At 48.1% G+C, this 24,450-nt stretch overlaps 1 protein-coding gene across 1 annotated transcript; it reads right to left on the reverse strand.

The window, feature by feature from the left end:
* Nucleotides 1-13,966: 13,966 nt before the first annotated feature.
* On the reverse strand, nucleotides 13,967-14,488 carry LOC123107864 (peamaclein). Its single transcript, XM_044529767.1, has 2 exons — nucleotides 14,398-14,488; nucleotides 13,967-14,283 (listed from the first exon to the last, which is right to left on the reverse strand). Exons 1-2 carry the CDS (start codon nucleotides 14,486-14,488, stop codon nucleotides 14,090-14,092), a joined length of 285 nt encoding a protein of 94 aa, XP_044385702.1. The 3' UTR covers nucleotides 13,967-14,089.
* Nucleotides 14,489-24,450: the final 9,962 nt, after the last annotated feature.

Below are 24,450 nucleotides of genomic sequence, written 5' to 3' on the forward strand. Positions count from 1 at the left end.
ACTCGAGGAATGTAGTTTTTGTATTTGCCCTAGTTGCAAGTCCAGCGTCGACTCGCAACTGGAGCAGGGGTAGGTTTTGTATTTGCCCAGTTGAAGTCCATCGTCGACTCGCAACCGAAGAAGGTTTTGTTTTCACCCTAGTTGCAACTCCACCCGCGACTCAAAACTCAGGGGGGGGTCTGTTCACCCTTTTTTGTTTCTTTTTGTGTTTCATATTAGTTATAGTGGCAATCAAGCTCTTTGACTCGCAACTAGGGGGGTTTATCCGTTGTCCGAGTTGCATGTCTACCATCAACTCGCAACTCGGACGGGTGCTTTTTTTTTGTTTTTCGCGCAACAGTTGCAAGTCAACCCCCATCTCCGCAACTTGAGGGTTGTAGTTTTTTGTATTCGCCCCTGTTGCAACTCTACCATCGACTCGCAACTCGAGGATTGTAGTATTCTTTGTATTCGCCCCAATTGCAACTGCACCCCTGACGTGTAACTCAAGGGGTGTAGTTTTGTATTCTCCCTAGTTGCAAGGACACTGTTGCCTCGCAACTGGTGAGGGTTTTGTGTTCACCCCTAGTTGCATCTACACCCCCCGACTTGCAACTTGACGGATGTAGGTTTTGTATTTGCCCCAGTTGCAAGTCCAGCGTCGACTCGCAACTGGAGCGGGGGTAGGTTCTGTATGTGCCCAGTTAAAGTCCATCATCGACTTGTAACCGAAGAAGGTTTTGTTTTTACCCTAGTTGCAACTCCACCCCTGACTCAAAACTCGGGGGGGGGGGGGGGAGGGGGTTTTGTGTTCACCCTTTGTTTTTTTGGTTTCTTTTTGTGTTTGATATTAGTTGTAGTTGCAATCAAGCTCTTTGACCCGCAACTAGGGGGATTTTTCCGTTGTCCGAGTTGCAAGTCTACCATCGACTCGCAACTCGGACGGGTGTTTTGTTTTTGTTTTTTGCACAACAGTTGCAACTCCACCCCCATCTCCACAACTCAAGGATTGTAGTTTTTTGTATTCTCCCTAGTTGCAACTCCACGTTGACTCGCAACTCGAGGATTGTAGTTTTTTTGTATTCGCCCTAGTTGCAACTGCACCCCTGACGTGCAACTCCAGGGGTGTAGTTTTGTATTCACCCTAGTTGCGAGGCCACCGTCGTCTCGCAACTGGTGAGGGTTTTGTGTTCACCCCTAGTTGTATATCCACCCCCCGACTTGCAACTCGACGGATGTAGTTTTTGTATTTGCCCCAGTTGCAAGTCCAACATCGACTAGCAATGGGAGCGGGGGTAGTTTTTGTATTTGCCCCAGTTGCAAGTCCACCATCGACTCGCAACTGGAGATGGTTTTGTGTTCACCCTAGGTTCAACTCCACCCCTGACTCGCAACTCGAGGGGGAGGGGGTTGTGTTCAGCCTTTGTTTTTTGATTTTTTTTTGTGTGTTTCATATTAGTTGTTGTTGCAATCAAGATCTTGACCCGCAACTAGGGGGATTTTTTCGTTGCCCGACTTGCAAGTCTCATCGACTCGCAACTCGGACGGGTGTTTTGTTTTTGTTTTTCGCGCCATAGTTGCAACTCCACCCCCCGTCTCCGCAACTCGAGGGTTCTAGTATTTTTTGTATTCGGCCCAGTGGCAACTCCACTGTCGACTCGCAACTCGAGGGTTGTAGTTTTTTTGTATTCGCCCCTGTTGCAACTCCACCCCCGACTTGCAACTCGAGGGGTGTAGTTTTGTATTCGCCCTAGTTGCAAGTCCACCGTCGACTCGCAACTGGTGAGGGCTTTGTGTTCACCCCTAGTTGCATCTCCACCACCGACTTGCAACTCGAGGGATGTAGTTTTTGTATTTGCCCCAGTTGCAAGTCCAGCCTTGACTCGCAACTAGAGTGGGGGGTAGATTTTGTATTTGCCCCAGTTGCAAGTCCACCATCTACTAGCAACCGGAGAGGGTTTTGTGTTCACCCTAGTTGCAACTCCACCCGCGACTTGCAACTCAGGGGAGGGGGTGGAGTTTTGTATTCTCCGCAGTTGCAAGTCCACCATCGACTCACAACTGGGAGGAGGGTTGTATTCACCCTAGTTGCAACTTCTCCGCCTAGTCGAAACTTGAGCATGTGTATGTTTTTTGTAGTTACCCTAGTTGCAACTCAACTTTCAACTCATAACTCAGGGGGTTAGTGGAATGGTATTTACTTGTTTTTGTTTCTTTTTGTGTTTCATGTTAGTTGCAATCAAGCTCTTGACCCGCAACTAGGAGGGCCTTTTTGTTTGTAGTTTTTTTTGTATTCGCCCCAGTTCTTCTTGTTTTTTCTAGGTCTCCATTTTTTGGCTTTTTTTATCTCATATCTTTTTGAATTTTTCCTCGTCACCTACTTGCTAATTCAATCCACAAACTACTGGGTTTTTGCTAATGGGGAGGCAAGCCTCAATTTTTGGTTAGTTATAATTGCACCATATGCACAATGCAAATTTCGTATTGTGTCAAACAACACTATGTTTGAAATAAACTTCACATTTTTTAATTACTAAGTTTATGATACCACTATTTTTTGACCTTTGTGATGAAAATTTTCTTTGGGGGATCGTAAAACTAGCGCGACCATCTGTGCCCCGCAAACCTTGTGTTGCCCCGATTGCCACAACACTATACTAAAAATAATTTTGACATTTAATTTTTTGATTATTATTATTATTGTTTTTTTTGAATTAGTTTTTATGAGTTCAAATACGATGTTCACTTTATTCAACACATTTTCTAAATCTTTTATTTTTTAATGGATGGGTCTTAAGACATGTTATACTCCACAAAATATTGTGCAAATATTAAATTTGGCCATCCATAAATTGTTTTCACTAGTTTTTTCAATGTCCCTTTTTTTGGCCTTTTTTTATTTCATATCTTTTGAAGCTTTTGTTCGCCACCTACTTGCTAGTCGAAACCACAAACAAGTGGTTTTTTCTACTAGGGAAGGCAAGCCTCAATGTTGTATTTGGAAGCACTTTTTAACTTTTTGTAGGGTTTTTTTACAAGACATCCCAAAGCACCAACGGTCTCCCATAATTATCCACACTGACACATTTATTTTGGCCTTTTTTCTTGTGGGGCACTGTTTGAATCGGTGGAGCAGAGAGAGGATGAAGAGACGGGGCGACTAGCTCCAAGGCGATGGCGACTGAGCTCGCCGCCGACGAGCCCCCTGTAGCGCACCCCCGCGCGACGGAGGAAGCACTCGCCACGGACACGGCGGTCGAGAGCTGCGCGGCATGAATGCTGTCGGTGTCAAAACTGGAGGATCTCGGGTAGGGGGTCCCGAACTGTGCGTCTAGGCCGGATGGTAACAGGAGGCAAGGAACACGATGTTTTACCCAGGTTCGGGCCCTCTTGATGGAGGTAAAACCCTACGTCCTGCTTGATTAATATTGATGATATGGGTAGTACAAGAGTACATCTACCACGAGATCAAGGAGGCTAAACCCTAGAAGCTAGCCTATGGTATGATTGTTGTATGATGAAGTTGTCCTACGGACCTAAACCCTTCGGTTTATATAGACACCGGAGAGGGTTAGGGTTACACAAAGTCGGTTACAATGGTAGGAGATCTTGAATATCCGCATCGCCAAGCTCGCCTTCCACGCCAAGGAAAGTCCCATCCGGACACGGGACGAAGTCTTCAATCTTGTATCTTCATAGTCCTGGAGTCTGGCTGAAGGTATAGTCCGGCTACCCGAACACCCCTTAATCCAGGACTCCCTCAGTAGCCCCTGAACCAGGCTTCAATGACGACGAGTCCGGCGCGTAGATTGTCTTCGGCATTGCAAGGCGGGTTCCTCCTCCAAATTCTTCATAAAAGTTTGTAAACACCAAGAGTAGTGTCCGGCTCTGCAAAATAAGTTTCCACGTATTGCCATAGAGAGAATAATATTAACACAAATCTAATCTGCTGACGTATTCTGCAGCGTGACATCACACCACGGCCAAGCCTTTATTCGAATCGTTTTCACTTTTCCACCTCAGCGTGTTTTGCGAGGCGGTTTCCTTGGCATGTCTTGTCAAAGCAGAGATCGTGTCCTCCATTTACGGGATTCTCATCAATACGGACGTGGGTAACCCAACCGCGCCATTTATCACGGTGCTTGGGAGGCAAGCGAGTTTTACTAGGCTGGTGGGGACGCATAGTCGCATCCGCTCATATAAGGGGATAAGGATCCACCTTTTTACCTACGCCTTCTTCCTCCTTTGCCTATCCATCTTCTGCGCACCCGAGCTCCAGCGCCCAAGCCCGCACTTCCTACCTCAACCGTCTCCAACAATGTCCGGAGCGGGCAAGTGGATGGTCTCCTCCGTCACGGAGGGCCATGTCAAAAGGCTAAGGAAGGCCGGATACCTGTCCAAAGACATCGCGCACCGGCTTCCTAAGGAGGGGCAGCTTCTCCCCACCCCAAGGCCCCATGAGAGGGTAGTATTTATTCCCCACTTCCTCCGTGGACTGGGTTTTCTCTCCACCCATTTGTCCGCGGGCTCATGTTCTACTATGGCCTAGATTTCCACGATCTGGCCCCGAACTTCATCCTCAATATCTCGGCGTTTATCATCGTGTGCGAGGCTTTCCTCTGCATCCGCCCCCATTTTGGCCTCTGGCTCAAGACCTTCAACGTCAAGCCAAAGGTGGTGCGCGGCAACTAGGCAGAGTGCGGAGGTGCCTTGGCGGGCAAAATAGCCAACGTCCTATGGCTCGAGGGCTCCTTTGTGGAGACCTTGAAGGGGTGGCAGTCAGGGTGGTTTTACATCACCGAGCCACGCGATCCGAAGTGGATCACAGCCCCTAAATTCCGATCCGGACCCCCTACGCGGCTCACGTCGTGGAAGGAGACGGGCTTGTCGTGGGGTGACGAAGAAGAGGTGACCGGACTGCAAAAATGCATCCAGTCCCTGGTGAACAAGCAGCTCAAGCTTGTCAACATAGTCCAGGTCATGCTCGTCCGCCGGATCCTTCCGTGTCAAGAACGGGACTTCAATTTGTGGGAGTTCAACCCGGCGCAGCATCGAACTCTGAGCGGGCTCTTTGACACGACGTACGAAGATGTCTGGAAGGGGATAACCAAAGGAGCCGAGGCTCCCACATCCGCCTCCAAAGACCGTGGATTCAGCTCGCAGCGTCCTGCTGGCGAGGTAAAATATTTTCATCTTTTACAGGATGTTAAGTTTTCTTCATAGTTTGACTCTATGCGGGATCTAAACTCCCTCACCTTTGACAGGATTGGCAGGCAAAGTCCGGACTGATTAACTGTCTGGCTCCCTTGCCCGAAGACCCAGCCCCTGCTCTCTTAGTGAAGCTGCTGGTTCCGGCACCTTATGTGGTGCCGGAGAAGAAGGCCAAGAAGAAGAAGGCCACGGGGACTCGAAAGAGTTCCCGGCATATGGTGGTGTCGGACTCGTCGTCCGATGAGTCCGAGACGCACTCCTCCCGTGAAGACGAGGAGGAGGAAGAAGAGACCTCTCCCCCTCCAGCGGGGGGAGGAAAGAAGAGGAAGGCCGCCCTAGTAGGGGGGGGGCGAAGGGTCCAAGAAGAGGAAAACCCCTCCATCGGACTACGCCCTCGACGCCGACGAGGACGAAGAGGAGTGGCCGGACAGGGCCAAGCGTCCGGCGAAATCGTAAGTGTTCGGATACCAGAGTAACTCATGATATTCCTTTTGTTGCGCAGCTTTCCCTAATGTCGAATATAATCATGCAGCCCGCCCAAGGACGGGCTCGACGAGTCGTCGAGCGGCTCCCTGGATTCATCGGACGTGAATTCAGTTCCGCCCGCTGCCTCCCCCTGTGCTGCGGATGACGCCGAAGTGGCATCGCGACAAGCTCCGGGGCAAGAGGAGGTGGTCCAGGAGGAGCCACGAGGCGACCTCCCGGACTCCAGGAGTAAAGGGGACAAGACCCCCCAGGGCTCCAAGTCCGGCTTTAAGCCAGACACCGCGCCGGAATCATCAACGGTTCCGAACCGCGGCAGGCGAACTCCTGCCAAGAGGAGCAAGCCTATTGAGCCGGCATCCTCCATCCAACCGGAGGCGCCGGACAATCTGCTGGAGGTGCTTAAGGGCGCCTCCATCGACGATGAGCACCGTGCCATCATGAGTACGGTGGTCCAGAAGGTTCGGTCCGCCCAAAGCGGACTTACTGAAGCTTGTACTAGCCTTCTAACAGGCTTCAAGGTAAGTAGAAATATGTAAAAATATTACCGCATAGACAGTAGCCCCTGATGCTCTGTTTGGTGTTCGGAAAGAAAAGCCGAATAGAGGATCTATTAAATATCGCAGGAGTCTAACTAAAAGGAAGTCAATATACGTATGCAGGCTTCGCTGCTGGCCACCACCGCACTAACTGCGGAGGTGGGTGCCCTGAAGCAGGGCCTCGAGCGGACCGAGCAAGAGCTCGGCCTTGCCAAACGGCAGCTCGAGGAGAAAGAAGGTAAGAGATACCTTATAGAAAAAATTCCTATAAGAAGACGCAATTGCAAAAAATGACAGGAGTATACTGCTTATTGTAAGGGCCACAACTGAGGTGGCGACCCTCAAGCATGCGCTGTCCGAGGCCAAGAAGAGAGCGGCCACGGAGCGCACCGAGCGGGAGAAATTTGAGGCGCAGGTCGGCGAGGTGCAGCAAGAGCTTCAGGCTCTCATGAAAAAACATGAGAGTTTGGAGCTCGACTCGAAGACGCGAGCGTCCGAGCTTGCTGCGGCCCTTAAAACTGCCAAATCTGTCAAGGCCGAAGCCCAGAAGGCCCTCCAGGAATTGGATGCGTTGAAAAAGATAGCGGAGGGTAAGGCATTCTCTATGCAAAGCAGACATATAAAAGTAAACTACTTGTTACTTACCCGAATCCGGAGCTCTCCAGGGGCATTCGCAGATCTTCCCCACAGCGTATCCGATGCCGCCGCATTCTACCGAGCCGAGGAAGGCAGCTCGACGGAGAAGGTGTTCTGGTCTCAGTACGCTGAGGCCGGACACCCTGTGCCCTTGAGCGACCAGCTGAAGCAGCTGGTCGAGCTCCACAAGGCGGCCGAACAGGCCCTGAAGGGCTTCATAGTTCGGCTGTGGCCTGGAGAGGCCCTGCCTGGGAGCTACTTCGGACTGGTGCGGCGGCTGGTGGAGGCTTGTCCAAGGCTCGAGGTCGTCAAGCGCTCCGTTTGCATCAAAGGTGCCTGTAGGGCCCTTGCCCGTGCAAAGGTGCACTGGGGTAAGCTGCATGGTGAGAAGCTTGTGAGGGACGGGCCGCCACCGGGGAAGGAGCATCGCAAGCCCGAGAACTATTACAAGGATGTTCTGGCCGGTGCCCGCCTTATGGCGGATGAATGCACCAAGGATGTAATTTTTGAATGAACTCGCTCATGTTATCCTGTGCGCTGAAAACCCGTTCATAGGCGCTAAGCAATGCTTGAATTTAAAATATTACTTTCTGTGCGGTCGTTTATCAAAAAATTGAGAGATGGCCAGTCGTCGGCTTCTGCCCCCATGCCACTAGTGCTGGGGTGTTCGGGATAAACCTGAGCGCTCTTTTTCCCATGATTGGGTCCATCGAGGGAGGCGCTCAGCCCAACGAACAAGGCAATCGGACTATAACGCTTGAACACTCTCACTTAGCCATAGAACTCTATAATTTTAAATTTCGGCGAAGCCCCTAGTATTCGGAAGATCGAGTTCGGGGCGCTATCCACGCCTTGGCCGGACAAAGCCGGTTCCTCGCTCGAAGCGGCATAAGTTTTTAAGGACTCGAAAAACCTCTCGAACAGCGACCGGTCTCTCGCCTCATCATGACAGTCAGTTTTAGCTTTCTCTACTGAGGTGCTCAGCCCAGCTCAACTGGGGCACAATTGCAGTAGTTCTCCTAGTGCTACCTTAGCCGATATAGCGGAACGTAAGGCACCAAAACATAGGAGCCGGGCAAACCCAACTATTGACCCAAATCATGATTCGGAGCCGATGCATATAGTGCTATAAGTTCGGGGTGCCGCACTTGTGAAAGTGTACAGACTTCTCACGCCATATTGATGGGTACTGAAGCCCCTGGCATATTTTTGCCGTACCACAGTGTACGGATGCAACATGTTATTGATAAACATATATATAAAAAGAGGATAATGCAAAAAATAGACAAAAAGCTATGCATTGTTTATAGAAAGGCTGCTATGAAAGCGGAACGATACAAATAGTGCGATAAGCAAAAGAAATTAGACTATTTGACATGTCCTGGCCAGGGGCAGGCCGCGGAATTGTATTAAAAACAGGTATACTGCTCATAATAGAGACCACCTGGGAGTTCCATAATGCGGCGTGGCTTGTCTGCTTTCCTGGATCTTGCATCATTTGTGCGGCAGATGAATTGCCGAACGGGTCATCCGAAGTATGAAGTCCTGAGAGTAAGAGAAAAAAAGGAATCCGGCAGCCCCTGGTGCGGTTTAAGCCGTATTTCGGGCGTGCCGTGATAGTGCCCCTTCCCCTGTGCCCATGGTATTTCAAGAGCGGAGTTATGTACGCGAAGCACTGGTTTCGCTATATCGCGAGGGCTAGGGTTGGGGCCGCATTGCTACGCTAGCTCAGAACGTGCCAGGTGGTCTTGTTGTAGGGTACTCCGGGTGCGCTTGACAGTGTCCGGCTTTTTGAAGGCCGAACTAGAGAACTGCCTAGAGAGGCTGCTTTGTACTTTTGCTGCAAGCGCTGCCGTGTGCTCCTCCGTTCGGAGGGAGCGTTCAGTGTTCTCATTGACCGTGATTACTCCTCTAGGGCCTGGCATCTTGAGCTTGAGGTATGCATAGTGCGGTACCGCGTTGAATTTTGCGAATGCGGTTCGCCCGAGCAGTGCGTGATAGCCACTACGGAACGGGACTATGTCGAAGATTAACTCCTCGCTTCGGAAGTTATCCGGAGATCCTAAGACCACTTCCAGTGTGACTGAACCTGTACAGTTGGCTTCTACACCTGGTATGACGCCTTTAAAGGTCGTTTTGGTGGGCTTGATCCTCGAGGGATCTATGCCCATTTTTCGCACTGTATCCTGGTAAAACAGGTTCAGGCTGCTGCCGCCGTCCATGAGGACTCTTGTGAGATGAAATCCGTCAATGATTGGGTCTAGAACCAATGCGGCGAAGCCGCCGTGACGGATGCTAGTGGGGTGGTCCCTTCGATCAAAGGTGATCGGGCAGGAGGACCATGGGTTGAACTTTGGGGCGACTGGCTCCATCACATATACGTCCAGTAACGCACGCTTCCGCTCCCTCTTGGGGATGTGGGTTGCGTATATCATGTTCACCGTCCGCACTTGCAGGGGAAATCCCTTCTGTCCATCGTTGTTCGGCAGCCTGGGCTCCTCCTCGTTGTCGCTATAAAGCCCCTTGTCTTTGTTTTCGGCTCTTAACTTGCCTGCCTGCTTGAACACCCAACAATCCCTGTTGGTGTGATTGGCTGGCTTTTTGGGGGTGCCATGTATCTGGCACAAGCGGTCGAGTATTCGGTCCAAACTGGACAGGCCCTGAGTATTTCTTTTGAATGCCTTTTTCCATTGACCGGATTTGTAGCCTCGGAATCCGGCATTAACTGCCGTATCCTCGTTGCTGTCGTTGTTAACGCGGCGCTTTTGTTTGTTCCGACGCGACCTGTCGCTTTTGTCCTTGGTATTCGAATTACCAGGGTTCTTGGTTAGATTGTTGCTGCGAGCTAGCCAGCTGTCTTCTCCCGTGCAAAAGCGGGTCATGAGTGTCGTGAGGGCTGCCATAGATTTCGGCTTTTCCTATCCCAGGTGCCGGGCAAGCCACTCGCCATGGATATTATGCTTGAAGGCCGCTAAGGCCTCTGCGTCCGGATAGTCGACTATCTGGGTTTTCTTTGTTAGGAACCGTGTCCAGAATTGCCTGGCCGATTCCTCTGGCTGCTGAATTATGTGGCTTAGGTCATCGGCGTCCGGTGGTCGCACATAAGTGCCCTGGAAGTTGTCGAGGAATGCGGCTTCCAGGTCCTCCCAAGAACCGATTAAGTCTGCTGGCAAGCTATTAAGCCAATGCCGGGCCGGTCCCTTAAGTTTGAGTGGGAGGTATTTGATGGCGTGTAGATCATCACCGCGGGCCATGTGGATATGAAGGAGATAATCCTCGATCCATACCGCAGGATCTGTTGTGCCATCGCACGATTCGATGTTTACGGGTTTGAAGCCCTCAGGGATTTTATGATCCATTACTTCATCTGTGAAGCATAGTGGGTGTGCGGCGCCTCTGTATTGGGCTATATCGCGACGCAACTCGAAGGAGCTTTGTCTGTTGAGTTCGGCCCGGCCGGATTAATTGCATCCGGAGTGACGATCACCATCACGTGCCGTGGGGCGCTTGCGTGATCTGTAGATCGATCTTGTTTGCCTTGCCTTGTCCTCCAGTATGTCGCGCAGGTCGAGCGCATTTTCCCGTGCCTTAGTATGCTTGGCGCGGCGTCGGGGCATGGCTTGAGTGGAGGGCCAAGAGGCCTCTCTGTCGCGGCCACGAGGTGGCCGATCGGCCATGTCATGCGCTGGTGATGTAGGTGCTTCCTCCTCTAGTCGGGGTAGCAGCCTGCGCTTTGGGTAACTCTTGGAGGGGCGTTCGAGTTCATACTCTTCGGCCGCAAGGACTTCAGTCCATCTGTCAGCTAGCAAATCCTGATCAGCTCTAAGTTGTTGCTGCTTTTTCTCGAGGCTACTTGCCGTGGCCATAAGCCTGCGTTTAAACGCTCTTGTTCGGCGAGATCCTCTGGCACGACGAACTCGTCGTCGTCGAGGCTTGCCTCGTCTTCGGAGGGAGGCGTATAATTATCGTCCTCAACCTCTTGGTCCGCCGCCCTCTTGTGAGGGCTGGCTTCTCTGTTCTCCTGTGTTGAATCTTGCTGGAGGGGGTATTCTTCCGCGCTATCCGGAGTAGTATTATCTCCCGTGCCAGAATCACCGTTTTGCTTTGGCGGGATTTAGAGCGGCGCCGCTGACGCTGGGGCTTGGGCTGTTTCTTAGAGGTATCGTCCCCCGCTGTTCCATCACCATCTCCATCCTTTGGAGTATCCACCATATATATGTCATATGACGAGGTGGCCTTCCAGCGCCCTACAGGTGCTGGTTCTTGTTTGTCTCCTGCATCGTCGTCCATGCCGTCGATGTTTTCAGAGTTGAAGTCAAGCATGTCGGTTAAGTCGTCGACAGTGGCTACCAAGTGGGTGGTGGGTGGGTTTTGAATTTCTTCATCGTCCGTATCCCAACCTTGCTGACCGTAGTCCGGCCAGGGCTCTCCTGATAAAGAGAGAGACTATAGAGAATTCAGGATGTCGCCGAAGGGCGAGTGCTGAAAGATGTCCGCGACGGTGAACTCCATTATCGGCGCCAAATCGGATTCGATCGGCAGGGGCGCGGGGGGCTTGGAGTTCGGAGAGGAATCCGGCTCCTCGGAGTCACGGGCCATGCGGAGTGCGGGGCTGGAGTTCGGCTCGATCGCCTCTGAGATCGCAGCCCCCGAGGCAGCGTCCAACCGCTGATCCTCGATCGGCGCAGTAGGCTCCGAATCAATAGTCGGAACCGATGCGTGTGCGGCCTCCAAGGTGCTATTCGGCGGCAGAGCTATATCATGCCCATCGAGACAATGCGGCGCGCTTGGCTGTGGCTCGAATCCGTCAAAGATCAAGTCCCCGCGGATGTCAGCCGTGTAGTTTAGGCTTCCAAACCTGACCTGATGGCCAGGGGCGTAGCTTTCGATCTGCTAAAGGCGGCCAAGCGAATTGGCCCGCAGTGCGAAGCCGTCGAAGACGAAGATCTGTCCGAGGAGAAGAGTCTCACCCTGGACTGCATTGCTGTTGATGATCGAAGGAGCCATCGGGCCTGAAAGCGACGGCACAGAGGAACTCTCAATGAAAGCACCAATGTCGGTGTCAAAACCGGCGGATCTCGGGTAGGGGGTCCCGAACTGTGCGTCTAGGCCGGATGGTAACACGAGGCAAGGAACACGATGTTTTACCCAGGTTCGGGCCCTCTTGATGGAGGTAAAACCCTACGTCCTGCTTGATTAATATTGATGATATGGGTAGTACAAGAGTAGATCTACCACGAGATCAAGGAGGCTAAACCCTAAAAGCTAGCCTATGGTATGATTGTTGTATGATGAAGTTGTCCTACGGACCTAAACCCTCCGGTTTATATAGACACCGGAGAGGGTTAGGGTTACACAAAGTCGGTTACAATGGTAGGAGATCTTGAATATCCGCATCGCCAAGCTTGCCTTCCACGCCAAGGAAAGTCCCATCCGGACACGGGACGAAGTCTTCAATTTTGTATCTTCATAGTCCTGGAGTCCGGCTGAAGGTATAGTCCGGCTACTCGAACACCCCCTAATCCAGGACTCCCTCAAACGCCGTCGACGTCCTCTGCGCCGCCGACAAGGCACCGTCGGGTGGCTTTGCCCGCGAGCTCTGCGTCGCCGACATGATCTGCGGCATCCCCACCGGCCCGCCGTGCGCCGCAGCCGAGGCGCAGCAAAAGCCAGTGAGCAGCACCCCTCTCCTTCCCTCCCTGAACCCTGCTTATTTTTGTTCGTTCACATTGTCGAAATCTTACTCAAAATTGTGGCCGTCCAACTCGAATTTGTCCTGGTTGTGGATAAGGGGGAGCTCTCTCGGTGTGGATTTTTGATGCTTTGCTTTTTTTAATGGTTGTTGTACCGAACAGAAGCTGCTGGATCAACTATGTGTGCTACAAATTGCAAAAAAAACTCAGAATGTGCACCGGCTATATAATTTTTTTCTCTCAATTTACTTCACTTGTTTCTGTTACTGTCATAGTTTAATGTCCTAATACACACTGCATGCGCGCTTCATAAAAAAGGTGAGTCCTATATACTTGGGAGTAGAAAAGAGGAGAATTTAACGTAGACGCGCCATGGCGCCACAAGTTTCTACTGCTAGAACGAAGTCGTGGGAACAGAAACACATCGAATTGGATCTTTTCTATCAAGTTCAAAGTGGGGAAAATAAAGGAGACGTCAACTCTTTTTTAGCCGACTGGGGTTAGGAATACATGTCAAAGAGGACGCATCTTTTCGGTCGATTCTTTTTATCATCAAGTTATTAATTGGTTATGGAAGTGTAAAAAAATGGTCGCTCACAAACATTAAAACTTAACGCATGGCTGTTAAAATAAATAATTAACACATGCAGTTTCATTAATAAACAAATAAAAAATGTACAGTGGATGAAAATAAATAACATGATTATTTTCACAAATATTAATGAGGTAAAATGTGAATACGCACAATTTTCCTAGATCCACAATCCGTACACTTTCGTATGCCCTATGTTTGAGCATGACTATAGCTTGAGAAGAAAAGTTAGTGCAAGTCTGGAAACTTCATCGTACGGCAATTGCTTCACTTTACTTTGTTTCAGTTCACAAATATTAATAGGATAAAATACCATTTTAGTTTATAAGTACAAACACAATTAGTGCATGGTCGGTCGCAAACATTAAAACTTTTTTTTGCAGGGTAACAAACATTAAAACTTAATGCATGGTCGGTTAAATTAAATAATTAACAAGTGCAGTTTGATTAATACAAAATAAAAAAATGTATAGTGGATTAAGATAAATAACATGATTTTTCCCAGAGTAGATAGCAATAATATGACGGTGGGAAGGAGGATAGGCGGTGACACAGATGAGCGTCATGTTGAACAAAAGGACGTGGACCTATGGAGATCTTGAGACTAGGCTTATTGAGATGGGGGCATGCATACTTTTTCTCCCGTTGCAACGCACGGGCATTTTTGCTAGTATGCCTACATACATCCATATGTTGTATTCCATTTGAAATGTCTAAAAAGACTTATATTTAGGAACAGGGGGAGTAGTTTATTATTACAGCACAACGACATTTTCACCGGCATAACAGCATTATGGATTATCAAACATACAGTCGGATCATGCACCGGACGCTCCAGATCATGATTTACACGCATATGCTATGATCCGCGGCATAGTACGACATGTTAGCTAGGGATGCATCCAGTTCAGGCATATGGCGTGTAGACGCCATGGGCGGCGGAGGGTGGTGGTGGATCATGGGCACTTGGGCCTCTTGCGCGCGCCTTGGCCGGTGGTCTTGTCGCGGTAGCAGGGGCACTCGTTCTTGTTGCCGGCGGTCCCCGATGGCACGCAGTTGCACTGGGCGCAGCATATCCCGCAGTACTTGAGGCAGTCGTCGTGCCGCCCCGCCTTGGAGCACCTCACCCTGCACTTGCTGTCGCAGAACGCTGATCAACAGCACATCCACCAGTCACCACGGTTAACATCAACACAGGGAACGACCAGAGTACTTCAGCATAATGGCGATACACAATACAACATTAACACATCACTTGACTAACCTGATCCAGCCATGGCGGCACGCAGAGACGAGGATGCTAAGAGGAGGAAGAGGAGGAGAGCCACAGTGGTGGCGGTGGGGCGAAGCTTCATTGTCATGTGCTCAGGATGCGCTTGAGGTTCTTGGCTCTAGCAGAGCGCTTTCTCTTGGCTCTAGCAGAGCGCTGCTGGTTGGTATGAGCTTGACAGATCTTGGGGCAGTTGGGGCTATTTATAGGGCCCAAAAGCTTGACAGATCTTGAAATGGTCATAACTATTTTGGACCGTTCATAATTTTTAATCCAAGGGTAAAGAATGAACGCCACGAGAGGTAATAGGTTACTGACTGCTTATACTTGGTAAGTATCAGAAAAAGGAAAATGCTAAAAAAAATATTACTACCATATATTAGAGCGTCTGAGGAAAACGAAATTATTGCATTTCTAATTTATGTGATTGAAACGGAGGAGAAGGAAATTATTGCATTTCTAATTTATGTGATTAAAACGGAGGAGAAGGAATTTATTACATTCCTAATTTATGTGATTAAAGCCATTAAATACGACAGTTTACATGAAAATATTACAATGCCGGAGAATAACATGACATGAGATTCCCCGCAAAAAACAAAAATGACATGAGATTATATTGGAATAATTTTATTCTTTCTATAACGTACTAATAGTTAAAGAAAAGAACATTTCTATGGTCAAGTAAAATGACGAACATCATCATAGAACAAACGAGACAATCATCATAGTGGTTAGCATGGCTAAGTAAAATGATGAACTTCATAAAATAAAAAAAATACATAGTTAAGTAGAACAACATGACACGAGATTAATTATTTTTTGCTGCGGGTGACACGGGATTAAATTGGATGAGAGACTCGGGAAGAGATTTTTTTCCCCCATAATTTTCTCTTCTGACGGTTTGACGAGAGATTTGGGAGGAGCATTTTCTTATCTGCCCGAGACAAGAGATGACTGGTTGTACTGAATGGGGGAGATATGCCTGCTGGATGGAATGATACATATGTGGTGCTTATTCCGAAAGTGAAGAACCCGAATAGGATCAAGGACCTTCGGCCAATTAGCCTATGCAGCATGCTATATAAGCTAGTCTCGAAGGTGTTGGCCAACCGGCTGAAAATGGTACTGCCTGAGATCATTTCCGACAACCAAAGTGCCTTCGTGCCTGGTCGCCTCATCACGGATAATGTGTTGATTGCCTATGAACTATCCCATTATCTGATGAATAAAAGGCATGAAAAGGAAGGGTTTGCAGCAGTAAAAGCAGACATGAGTAAGGCCCATGATAGAGTAGAGTGGGCTTTTCGAGGCTATGCTGAGTAAACTCGGGTTCAAGAGAAGATGGGTGCAGCTTATCATGAATTGTGTCTCAACAGTAAGATATCAGATCAAGATTAATGGCAAGCTTACACAACAATTCTGCCCATCGAGAGGGTTGAGGCAGGGCGATCCCCTATCACCATACTTGTTTGTCATTTGTGCGGAAGGCTTGTGTGCGTTGCATCTGTGAAGCATCTGTGAAGCAAGCTTTGGCAATTCATAGTGAAAATTGGAACGAGAAATATCTCGGTCTGGTGCATGTTGGTCGCTCAAGGAGGAAATCTTCTTCGTATATTAAAGGAAATATTTGTGGTCGGGTCTATGGATGGCACGAGAGGTTATTGGCCAAGGAAAGCAAGGAAGCGCTAGTGAAAACGGTCGCACAAGCGATTCCCACATACGCCATGTCGTGCTTTGACCTGATTTTTGTACTGAAGTGAACACTCTACTTGGAAGGTTTTGGTGGAGTTAACAGGACAAACAAAACACACTACACTGGATCAGCTGGGAGAAATTATCACAGCCTAAGGCGTTGGGGGACTCGGGTTCCGAGATATGCACAGTTTTAACATCGCCATGCTGTCGAGACAAGGGTGGCGGCTACTGCAGAATCCGGGTAGCTTGTGTGCCCAACTGCTCAAGGCATGGTATTTCCCCAATAATGATGTACTGCAAGTTGTACCGAGAGATGGGATCTCTTACTCATGGAGGTGTATCTTACAAGGCTTGGAATTGATTAAGCACAAATACATATGGCGAATTTGAAAGTGCAACTATCCCTAGATGGTTTTGATAATTCCTAACAACATATAGCTCATTGAGCTAATGCTACTTCAAGATTAATATCTCAGGAAAGCTCAATGATTGGCATGCCATGGATGAGAAAAGTGGACCCCTCAAAGTGCTAAGGACAAAGGATTGGCTCAAGCTCAAAGCTCAAGACTCTACATTTTCTATTTTAGCGATCCAAGATCACATTGAGTCTAGGAAAAGCCAATACTATCAAGGAGGGATGAGGTGTTGCTTAATGAGGTTCTTGCTCAAAATGCTTAGTGATATGCTCCAAAACCCTCAACTATTTTCTCACATCCACATATGACCTAAACCAAAAGTCAAACTCGGATCCACCGATTCTTTCTATCCGGCGCCACCGAGTTTCAAATGTCATAGCCACTGCCACAAACCCTAGGCAAATCGGTATCACCGATACGGATCTCGGTCTCACCGAGATGGGATTGTAATCTCTCTGTTTCCCTTTGTAACATTTCGGTCCCACCGAGATGAGCGATCGGTCCCACCGAGATTGCAATGTAAACTCTTTGTTTTCCCTTCGTAATGTTTCGGTCTCACCAAAATGAGCGATCGGTCCCACCGAGTTTATCTGACCAACTCTCTGGTTAGCTTATTACCAAAATCGGTCTCATCGAGTTTGTGTAATCGGTCTCACCGAGATTACGTTATGCCCTAACCCTAATCATATCGGTCCTACCGAGTTGCATGTTGGTCCCACCGAAAACCCTAACGGTCACTAGCTTTGCTGAATCGGTCCGACCGAGTTTAACCATTCGGTCCCACCGAGTTTGGAAAGTTATGTGTAATAGTTAGATTTTGTGTGGAGGCTATATATTCCCCTCCACCACCTCTTCATTCGTGGAGAGAGCCATCAGAACAAACCTACACTTCCAACCTATATTTTCTGAGAGAGAACCACCTACACTTGTGTTGAGACCAAGATATTCCATTCCTACCATATGAATCTTGATCTCTAGCCTTCCCCAAGTTGCTTTCCACTCAAATCTTTTTTTCCACCAAATCCATATCCTATGAGAGAGAGTTGAGTGTTGGGGAGACTATCATTTGAAGTACAAGAACAAGGAGTTCATCATCAACACACCATTTGTTACTTCTTGGAGAGTGGTGTCTCCTAGATTGGCTAGGTGTCACTTGGGAGCCTCCGACAAGATTGTGGAGTTGAACCAAGGAGTTTGTAAAGGCAAGGAGATCGCCTACTTCGTGAAGATCTACCGCTAGTGAGGCAAGTCCTTCATGGGAGATGGCCATGGTGGGATGGACAAGGTTGCTTCTTCGTGGACCCTTCGTGGGTGGAGCCCTCCGTGGGCTCACGCAACCGTTACCCTTCGTGGGTTGAAGTCTCCATCAACGTGGATGTATGATAGCACCACCTATCGGAACCATGACAAAAACATCTGTGTCTCCAATTGCGTTTGAATCCTCGAAACCCTTCCCTTTACATTCTTGCAATTTACATGCTTTACTTTCCGCTGCTCATATACTCTTTGCATGCTTGCTTGACTTGTCCAAAGTTGCTAAAATCTGCCAAGAACTAAAATTGGGAAAAGGCTAGATTTTTATTTGGTCAAGTAGTCTAATCACCCCCCCCCTCTAGACATACTTTCGATCCTACAAGTGGTATAAGAGCTTTGGTCTCCATTTGCCTTGATTTTCATAGCTTTTGGAAGTCATAGTCTTGGTTTTACAACCTAGGAGAGTATGGCGTCTAGCGAGGGAAATTACCACTATAGAGGTCCTTACTTTGATGGTACTAATTTTGCTAGTTGGAAGCATAAGATGAAAATGCATATTCTTAGACATAACCCCGCCGTTTGGGCTTTTGTGTGTGTTGGCTTGCAAGGTGAATTCTTTGATGGGAGAGAACCGAATCGTGAAGCTACCGTGGAAGAGTTGAAGATGCTGTAATACAATGCTCAAGCTTGTGATATCCTCTTCAACGGATTGTGCCCCGAAGAATTCAACAAAATCAGTCATCTTGAGAATGCAAAGGAAATTTGGGATACTTTGATTGATATGCACGAAGGTACCGACTCTGTCAAGGAATCCAAGTTGGATGTGCTTCAAAGTCAACTTGAGAAGTTCAAAATGAAGGATGGTGAAGGTGTCGCTGAAATGTACTCTAGGCTTGTTCTTATCACAAATGAGATTGCTGGCTTAGGAAGTGAAGAGATGACCGGCAAATTCATCATCAAGAAGATCCTAAGAGCCTTGGATGGAAAATACGATACCGTGTGCACATTGATCCAAATGATGCCAAATTACAAAGATCTCAAGCCAACGGAAGTCATTGGAAGAATTGTTTCTCATGAGATTTCACTCAAGGATAAGGAGGAGCTCCATAACAAGTCAAGTGGTGCTTACAAAGCCTCATGTGAAGCTCCCACATCATCAAGTGAGAAACAAACCTTCAATGAAGAATTGAGCCTAATGGTGAAGAACTTCAACAAGTTCTACAAGAATAGAAGCAAAGAGAGAAGTTCCAAGTCAAGGTCCTACAATGACAAAAGATCTTCTAGTCGAGAGCGAAACTGCTACAATTGTGGAAGACCCGGCCACTACTCCAATGAGTGTACGGCTCCCCACAAGAGAAGAGAAGATTCTCCCAAAAGAATAAGTAGAAGAGAAGAATCACCATCGAGGGAGAGAAGGAGTAGGGATGATCATTATGAACGAAGACCCTCCCGGAGAAGCAAGGATTCGGAAAGGAAGGACAAGTCATCAAGGAGCTACACAAAACGAAGACATCAAGCTCATGTTGGTGAATGGGTATCCGGCTCTGACTCCGACAATGACTCCGAGAGAAGCTATCACTCCGACTCCGAATATACTCAAGATGAAGGTGTTGCCGGTCTAGCACTTGTGTCAACCAACTCGTATGACATATTTGATTCACCAAATGAAGGAATTGGAAGATGCTTCATGGCCAAAGGTCCAAAGGTATCACACCCCGAGTATGTTAGTGATGAAGATGACTTGTTAGGTGATGATGATTTACTTGTTGACAACTCTAGTGATGAATACTATGATGAAACGTCAATTAATCATGCTAATCAAGATGAAACGAATGACAATGATAAGGAGAAGATTGAGTCTCTAACTAAAGAACTAAACACTCTTAAGTTAGCTCATGAAACTATCTTAGGAGATCATCGAGAACTTGTAAGGACTCATGAGAAATTACGTTTTGAGAAGCTCAATCTTGAGCAAGAGCATGAGTTCTTAAAGGCAATCAATGATGATCTTCGCAAGAAAAGTTCTTCTTACATTGCCAAGCATTTACTCTTATCCACTTACATGCCTCAAGTCAAGTCTAGTAACAAGAACAAGAAGGATTCTTCCTCTAGTAGTAACAATAATCATGCTAAATCCAATGTTGTTTCTTCTAGTAGTTCTCTTGATTCCACTAATGATTCTCTTAGCCAAGTTACACTTGAGCAAGAAAATAGCTTATTGAAGGGAATCATAGAGAAAGGTGTTTACAAGAGCCTTGCCGGGAGTAAGAAATTCGAGGAAATTGTACGCAAGCAAGGAAGGCACCGGAAGAATCAAGGTATTGGTTTTGAATGAAAGTTCAATGCCAATGGATTTGAGTGGGAAGAAGATCAATACCCCAAGACGAAATTTGTTCCTCAACAAGAGAAGTATGATCCTACTTCTTTCAAAGGGACACAAGCTCAAGATGATCTTCCACCACAAGACCACAAGCAAAAAGGCAAGGACAAGCTTCAAGAGGAAATTGATGCATTTGAAGAAGCTCCTAAGGCCTTGGTCAAGTGGGTCCCCAAGACTACATCAAGTTCCACTTCATCAAGTACAACTACAACTCGGAGGATTCCCATCAAGATGGTGTGGATCCCGAAGAAGAAGAACTAGAGAGTTCTTGAGGGTGACTCCGCCAACATACTTCACTCTTATCATTTTGGCAAGAACAAGTGCAATCAACTTCCACATCTTGCACTAGTTCAAGGAGTCACAAACCCTCTTGTTGGTAAGACAAGGGACAAGGTAACCTAATGCTTTCATAGACATCATCTTGTGTGTGCATCACTCTATGTCTATGGATATCCTTGTTTGTTCCTTGTGGGACTAACCCGTGTAGGTATTGAAAGTGCAACTCACTCCAAAGGATAGCTCCGAATGATCTACATCAACTTAGAGCATCCACATCTTCAACACCTACATGAAGTCATCATCGACAAAACCCAAGGTTAGTTCATCCCTCTTAGGGGGGATATCACATCTAGGGGGAGCTTTGCTCTAACAATTGAGTTAAAGCAACTCTAATGGTGTGAACACAACACCGCTTTATGTAAAAGTGGTAACCCTACTTGTGCTTAAACGATGAGTATGACCTATGATCAAATGTTCTCATTTGACTCCTAAGTCAATATACTCATATATAGATGACCTAGTCATCGCCAATTGCTTGATAGATGCTAGATTTGTTTGTGCATGCTTTGCCACATATTTCATTTGTCATTTTATTGTGTGAGCATGTTGGTTGCATAATTTACTCATTCGAGGACATCCACTTGTTGTTTTGATTGATTGGTTTCCTTTTCTTTTGGCCAAGTGGATGGACAAGAATGCCTAAGAACCTTATCTAGATATCTATGCTTTTCTCGTCTCAAACTCTATTCATGCTGCATCACAAAATTTGATCAAGTCAGATTTGAACCACTCTATGTGAGGAGCACTCGGAGTCACCGATTCGTCATAGACTTAAACTTCCAAAACTTCTTTGTGTGTTTCAGTCTGACTGATTCATCCATTTTGGTCATACCGAGATCACTAAGTTGATCTAGGTTTTCAACCTCGATGCAACCGATTTGAACTTTTCGGTCACACCGAGTTTCAGTAACTGCTTGCAGTTATGAATCTCGGTGCCACCGAGTTGTTCCACTCGGTCACACCGACAGGGTCAGGCTATATATATATCCACGGGTCAAACTTTGGAAAACTTTCTGAACCTCCTCACCCGCGCTTAGCCTGCTCTGCCTCCCTGGGTCTCCGGATCATCCTCCTCATCGCTAGCCGCCTCCTGTCGCTGGTCTCCGCCTCCGTCAACAGGATCATCTCTGATGTTGCCGTTATAGCAAGTTCATCGCTGGACTAGGGTATGGACTTGAACTTTGTGCTATTCTAACTCTGATTCCCCAGCACATTGCTTTGCCATGTATCTTGCCACGATTGAGATCAATCTATCCATTGAAAACACTCCTTAGTTTAGTCATGAATTGAAAATTTAGGGTTAGATTTCCGCCGAAACCATCTCGGACCGACCGAGTTGATGAAATCGGTTCCACCGATTTGGCTCAGGCCATTGCACATGTGATTCTAAGTTTCACCGAGAATTGCAAATCGGTGTGACCGAGTTCAGCACTTTGTGAAACTCTAGCAGTCTCGGTGCCACCGAACTATGACTCGGTCTGACCGAGTTCACTAATTTAGGTTCCAAAAGCTGCTTCGGTATCACCGAGTTTGCAAATCGGTAGATCCGAAATGCTTTCTGTGGAAAACTAAAACTAAGTTTTTAAATCATTTGAAAGAACATGCGGTGCCCCCATGTTTGATTTTGGTAATTGATGATAATCTCGATGGACTAATGGTTGCCTTGAGTTATATTTGAAGGTCTTGTCCATAGGCTTTTCTTGGAGTACATGTGTTGGTTTCAAGGAGAGTTTGTGTCGACCAAGGTGTTATTCAAGGAATTATCCAAAGATTGGTCATGTGAGAGTTGAGCTTATTGCAAGCATGTCTTGAAGAAGAAGATTGTGTGATCATTCATGTCTACCTTCAAGACATCATCCAAATGAAGAGAATTGGAAAGGTTCAAGGTTGATCAAGACTAAGTCAAGAGAATTGGAAAGGTTCAAGGTTGATCAACTCACAAAGCACAGAAGATGTACCGAGAGGGATCAAGTGATCCCATGGTATGGCAAGCATTGTCAATTACGCTTTGTGTACTAACCCATGGTCTCCGTGAGAGTTCTGTGTGGGGTTAGGTTGCCGTGTGCAAGTTCAAGTGATGCATCATGAAGAGATCAAGTGCTTGAAGCTTGCCGTCCATTGTGGTGACAATGGACTTGTGAAGATGTGCGGAAGAGTGGCTCACCCCTAGTGGAGTATAGGGGAGCAATCAACTAGTCTTCATCGAGCCAACACAATCAAGAAAGGTGGTCCAACTTGAGGGACTCAAGATCGTCATCATCTAGCTCAAGTGGACCATGTGCAAGGCAAAGGTTTGCTCTTGATAGGTTTTCTATTTTATCGGTCTCATGGTGGTAGTTTGGAGACCGGGTTATAGGATCGTTTGTCGTACTATGAAGGGGGGCTCTCAAGTTGGTAGCTTGATCGTATCGTTAGTAGAGAGCTCAAACCATTGCATCCTTGCATCATCTTTCTTGGTTCTTGTTTGGTTCTCTTTGTGAGTCTTAGAGCTTATGGTCATCTTGTTGGCAAGCTTGAGTTCATCGAAAACGGAGTTTGCTTGCATCTTCTATGATGTTTTCGATGTTGAAGGTTTTGCCGGTTCTTCTCGGTTGGAGCTTTCACTCCTCTTTTTGTTAGGCATACCTCCCCTGCCTCTTCTGTCACATCCTAGTTAGCCATGCATTAGAGTGTTGCATCATGTTTACTCTTTCATCAGAAACCTGAAATGGGGATGACAGAACCCCCAGTCCCCTCTGAAACCAATTAGGGTTTACTAAAAACTTTTTCAATGAACCTGAAATGCCCTTCTAAAATGCCCATCATTTTTGTCTTGGTTCAGAACCTCTGCCAAAAGTGGTGCACATTTTCCTAGGCCATCTTAGGGTTTTTGAATTAAATCATAAATATTTGAATTTGGGCATTTAAAATTATATAAAATATTTAAATGCTCAAATAACTCCAAACTAAAATGTTTCATGTTGGAAATAATCCAACTATGGACCAGGAGTAGTTTGGTGATTTTAGGAGTAGCCTAAGTATTTTATTTAATTCAGCAAAGTTGCAGAAGTATTAAACAGAAACAGAAAACACAAAAAAAGGGAAAAGCTTACCTGGCGCCCAGCACCCGGCCCACCTGCCGGCCCAGCCCAGCACTGCGCCAGCGAGCTGCTTGCCGGCCAGGCAGGCAGGCAGGTGCTCGACGGTGAGCACCGCATGGGTGCCACGCACCTGCTCGCCGCCTCGCCGCCTCCCTCGCCCGGCTAACGCCGTGAATCGCCCTCCCTCTTTCCCCTGAACCCCCCAGACACCCCCTCCTCTCTCCAGCTCCTCCCCCTCGCTCTCCCACGCCATGGCCGATGCCATCGCCGCCACCCCCTCGCTGTAGCCACGCCCTCCGTCAACCCCACGCCGTGCCACCGTGTCCAGAAGCTCCACCGCCGTCCACTTCATCGAGCTAGCCGAGCCCCGTGTGCTCGTGCGGCCCGAGACCACCGCACCGACCTCGCCCGAGCTCGCCGTCGCCGCCTCAGCTCGTCCCCGACCCCGCCGGTGGCCTCTACGGGAGCGCTGTGAGCCTAGCTACCCCTCCGACCCTCTCTCTCTCATTCCCGAGCCGCGTAGCCACCGCACGAAGATCACACGCACGCACCGCCGTGGATCTCGTCGCCGACGTGCTCCCGGCCAACCTGCGGTGTCCAACGCACTCACCATGCTGCGTTGGGCCCAACCGTGCACTCCCCGCACCTCACCGATCCCCCTAGCGACAAGTTCGACTTTGGCCGAACTCCGGTGGCCGCCAAAGTCGTCGCCGGCGCCAACTCTGGCCACCCCGACCCCAACGGACTCCACCAAGAGCTGCGGCTCGACCTTAGCTCCTCTCCGGTGGCCTCCGCGGCTCGTTTGGCTGCCGGAACGGCAAAAATCACTTCCGCCGCCGCGTCAGGTTTGACCACGGGTGGGCCCTGGTTGACTCCCCTG

This window comes from Triticum aestivum, chromosome 5A, assembly GCF_018294505.1.
Source record: "Triticum aestivum cultivar Chinese Spring chromosome 5A, IWGSC CS RefSeq v2.1, whole genome shotgun sequence".
NCBI classification, from domain to species: Eukaryota; Viridiplantae; Streptophyta; class Magnoliopsida; order Poales; family Poaceae; genus Triticum; species Triticum aestivum.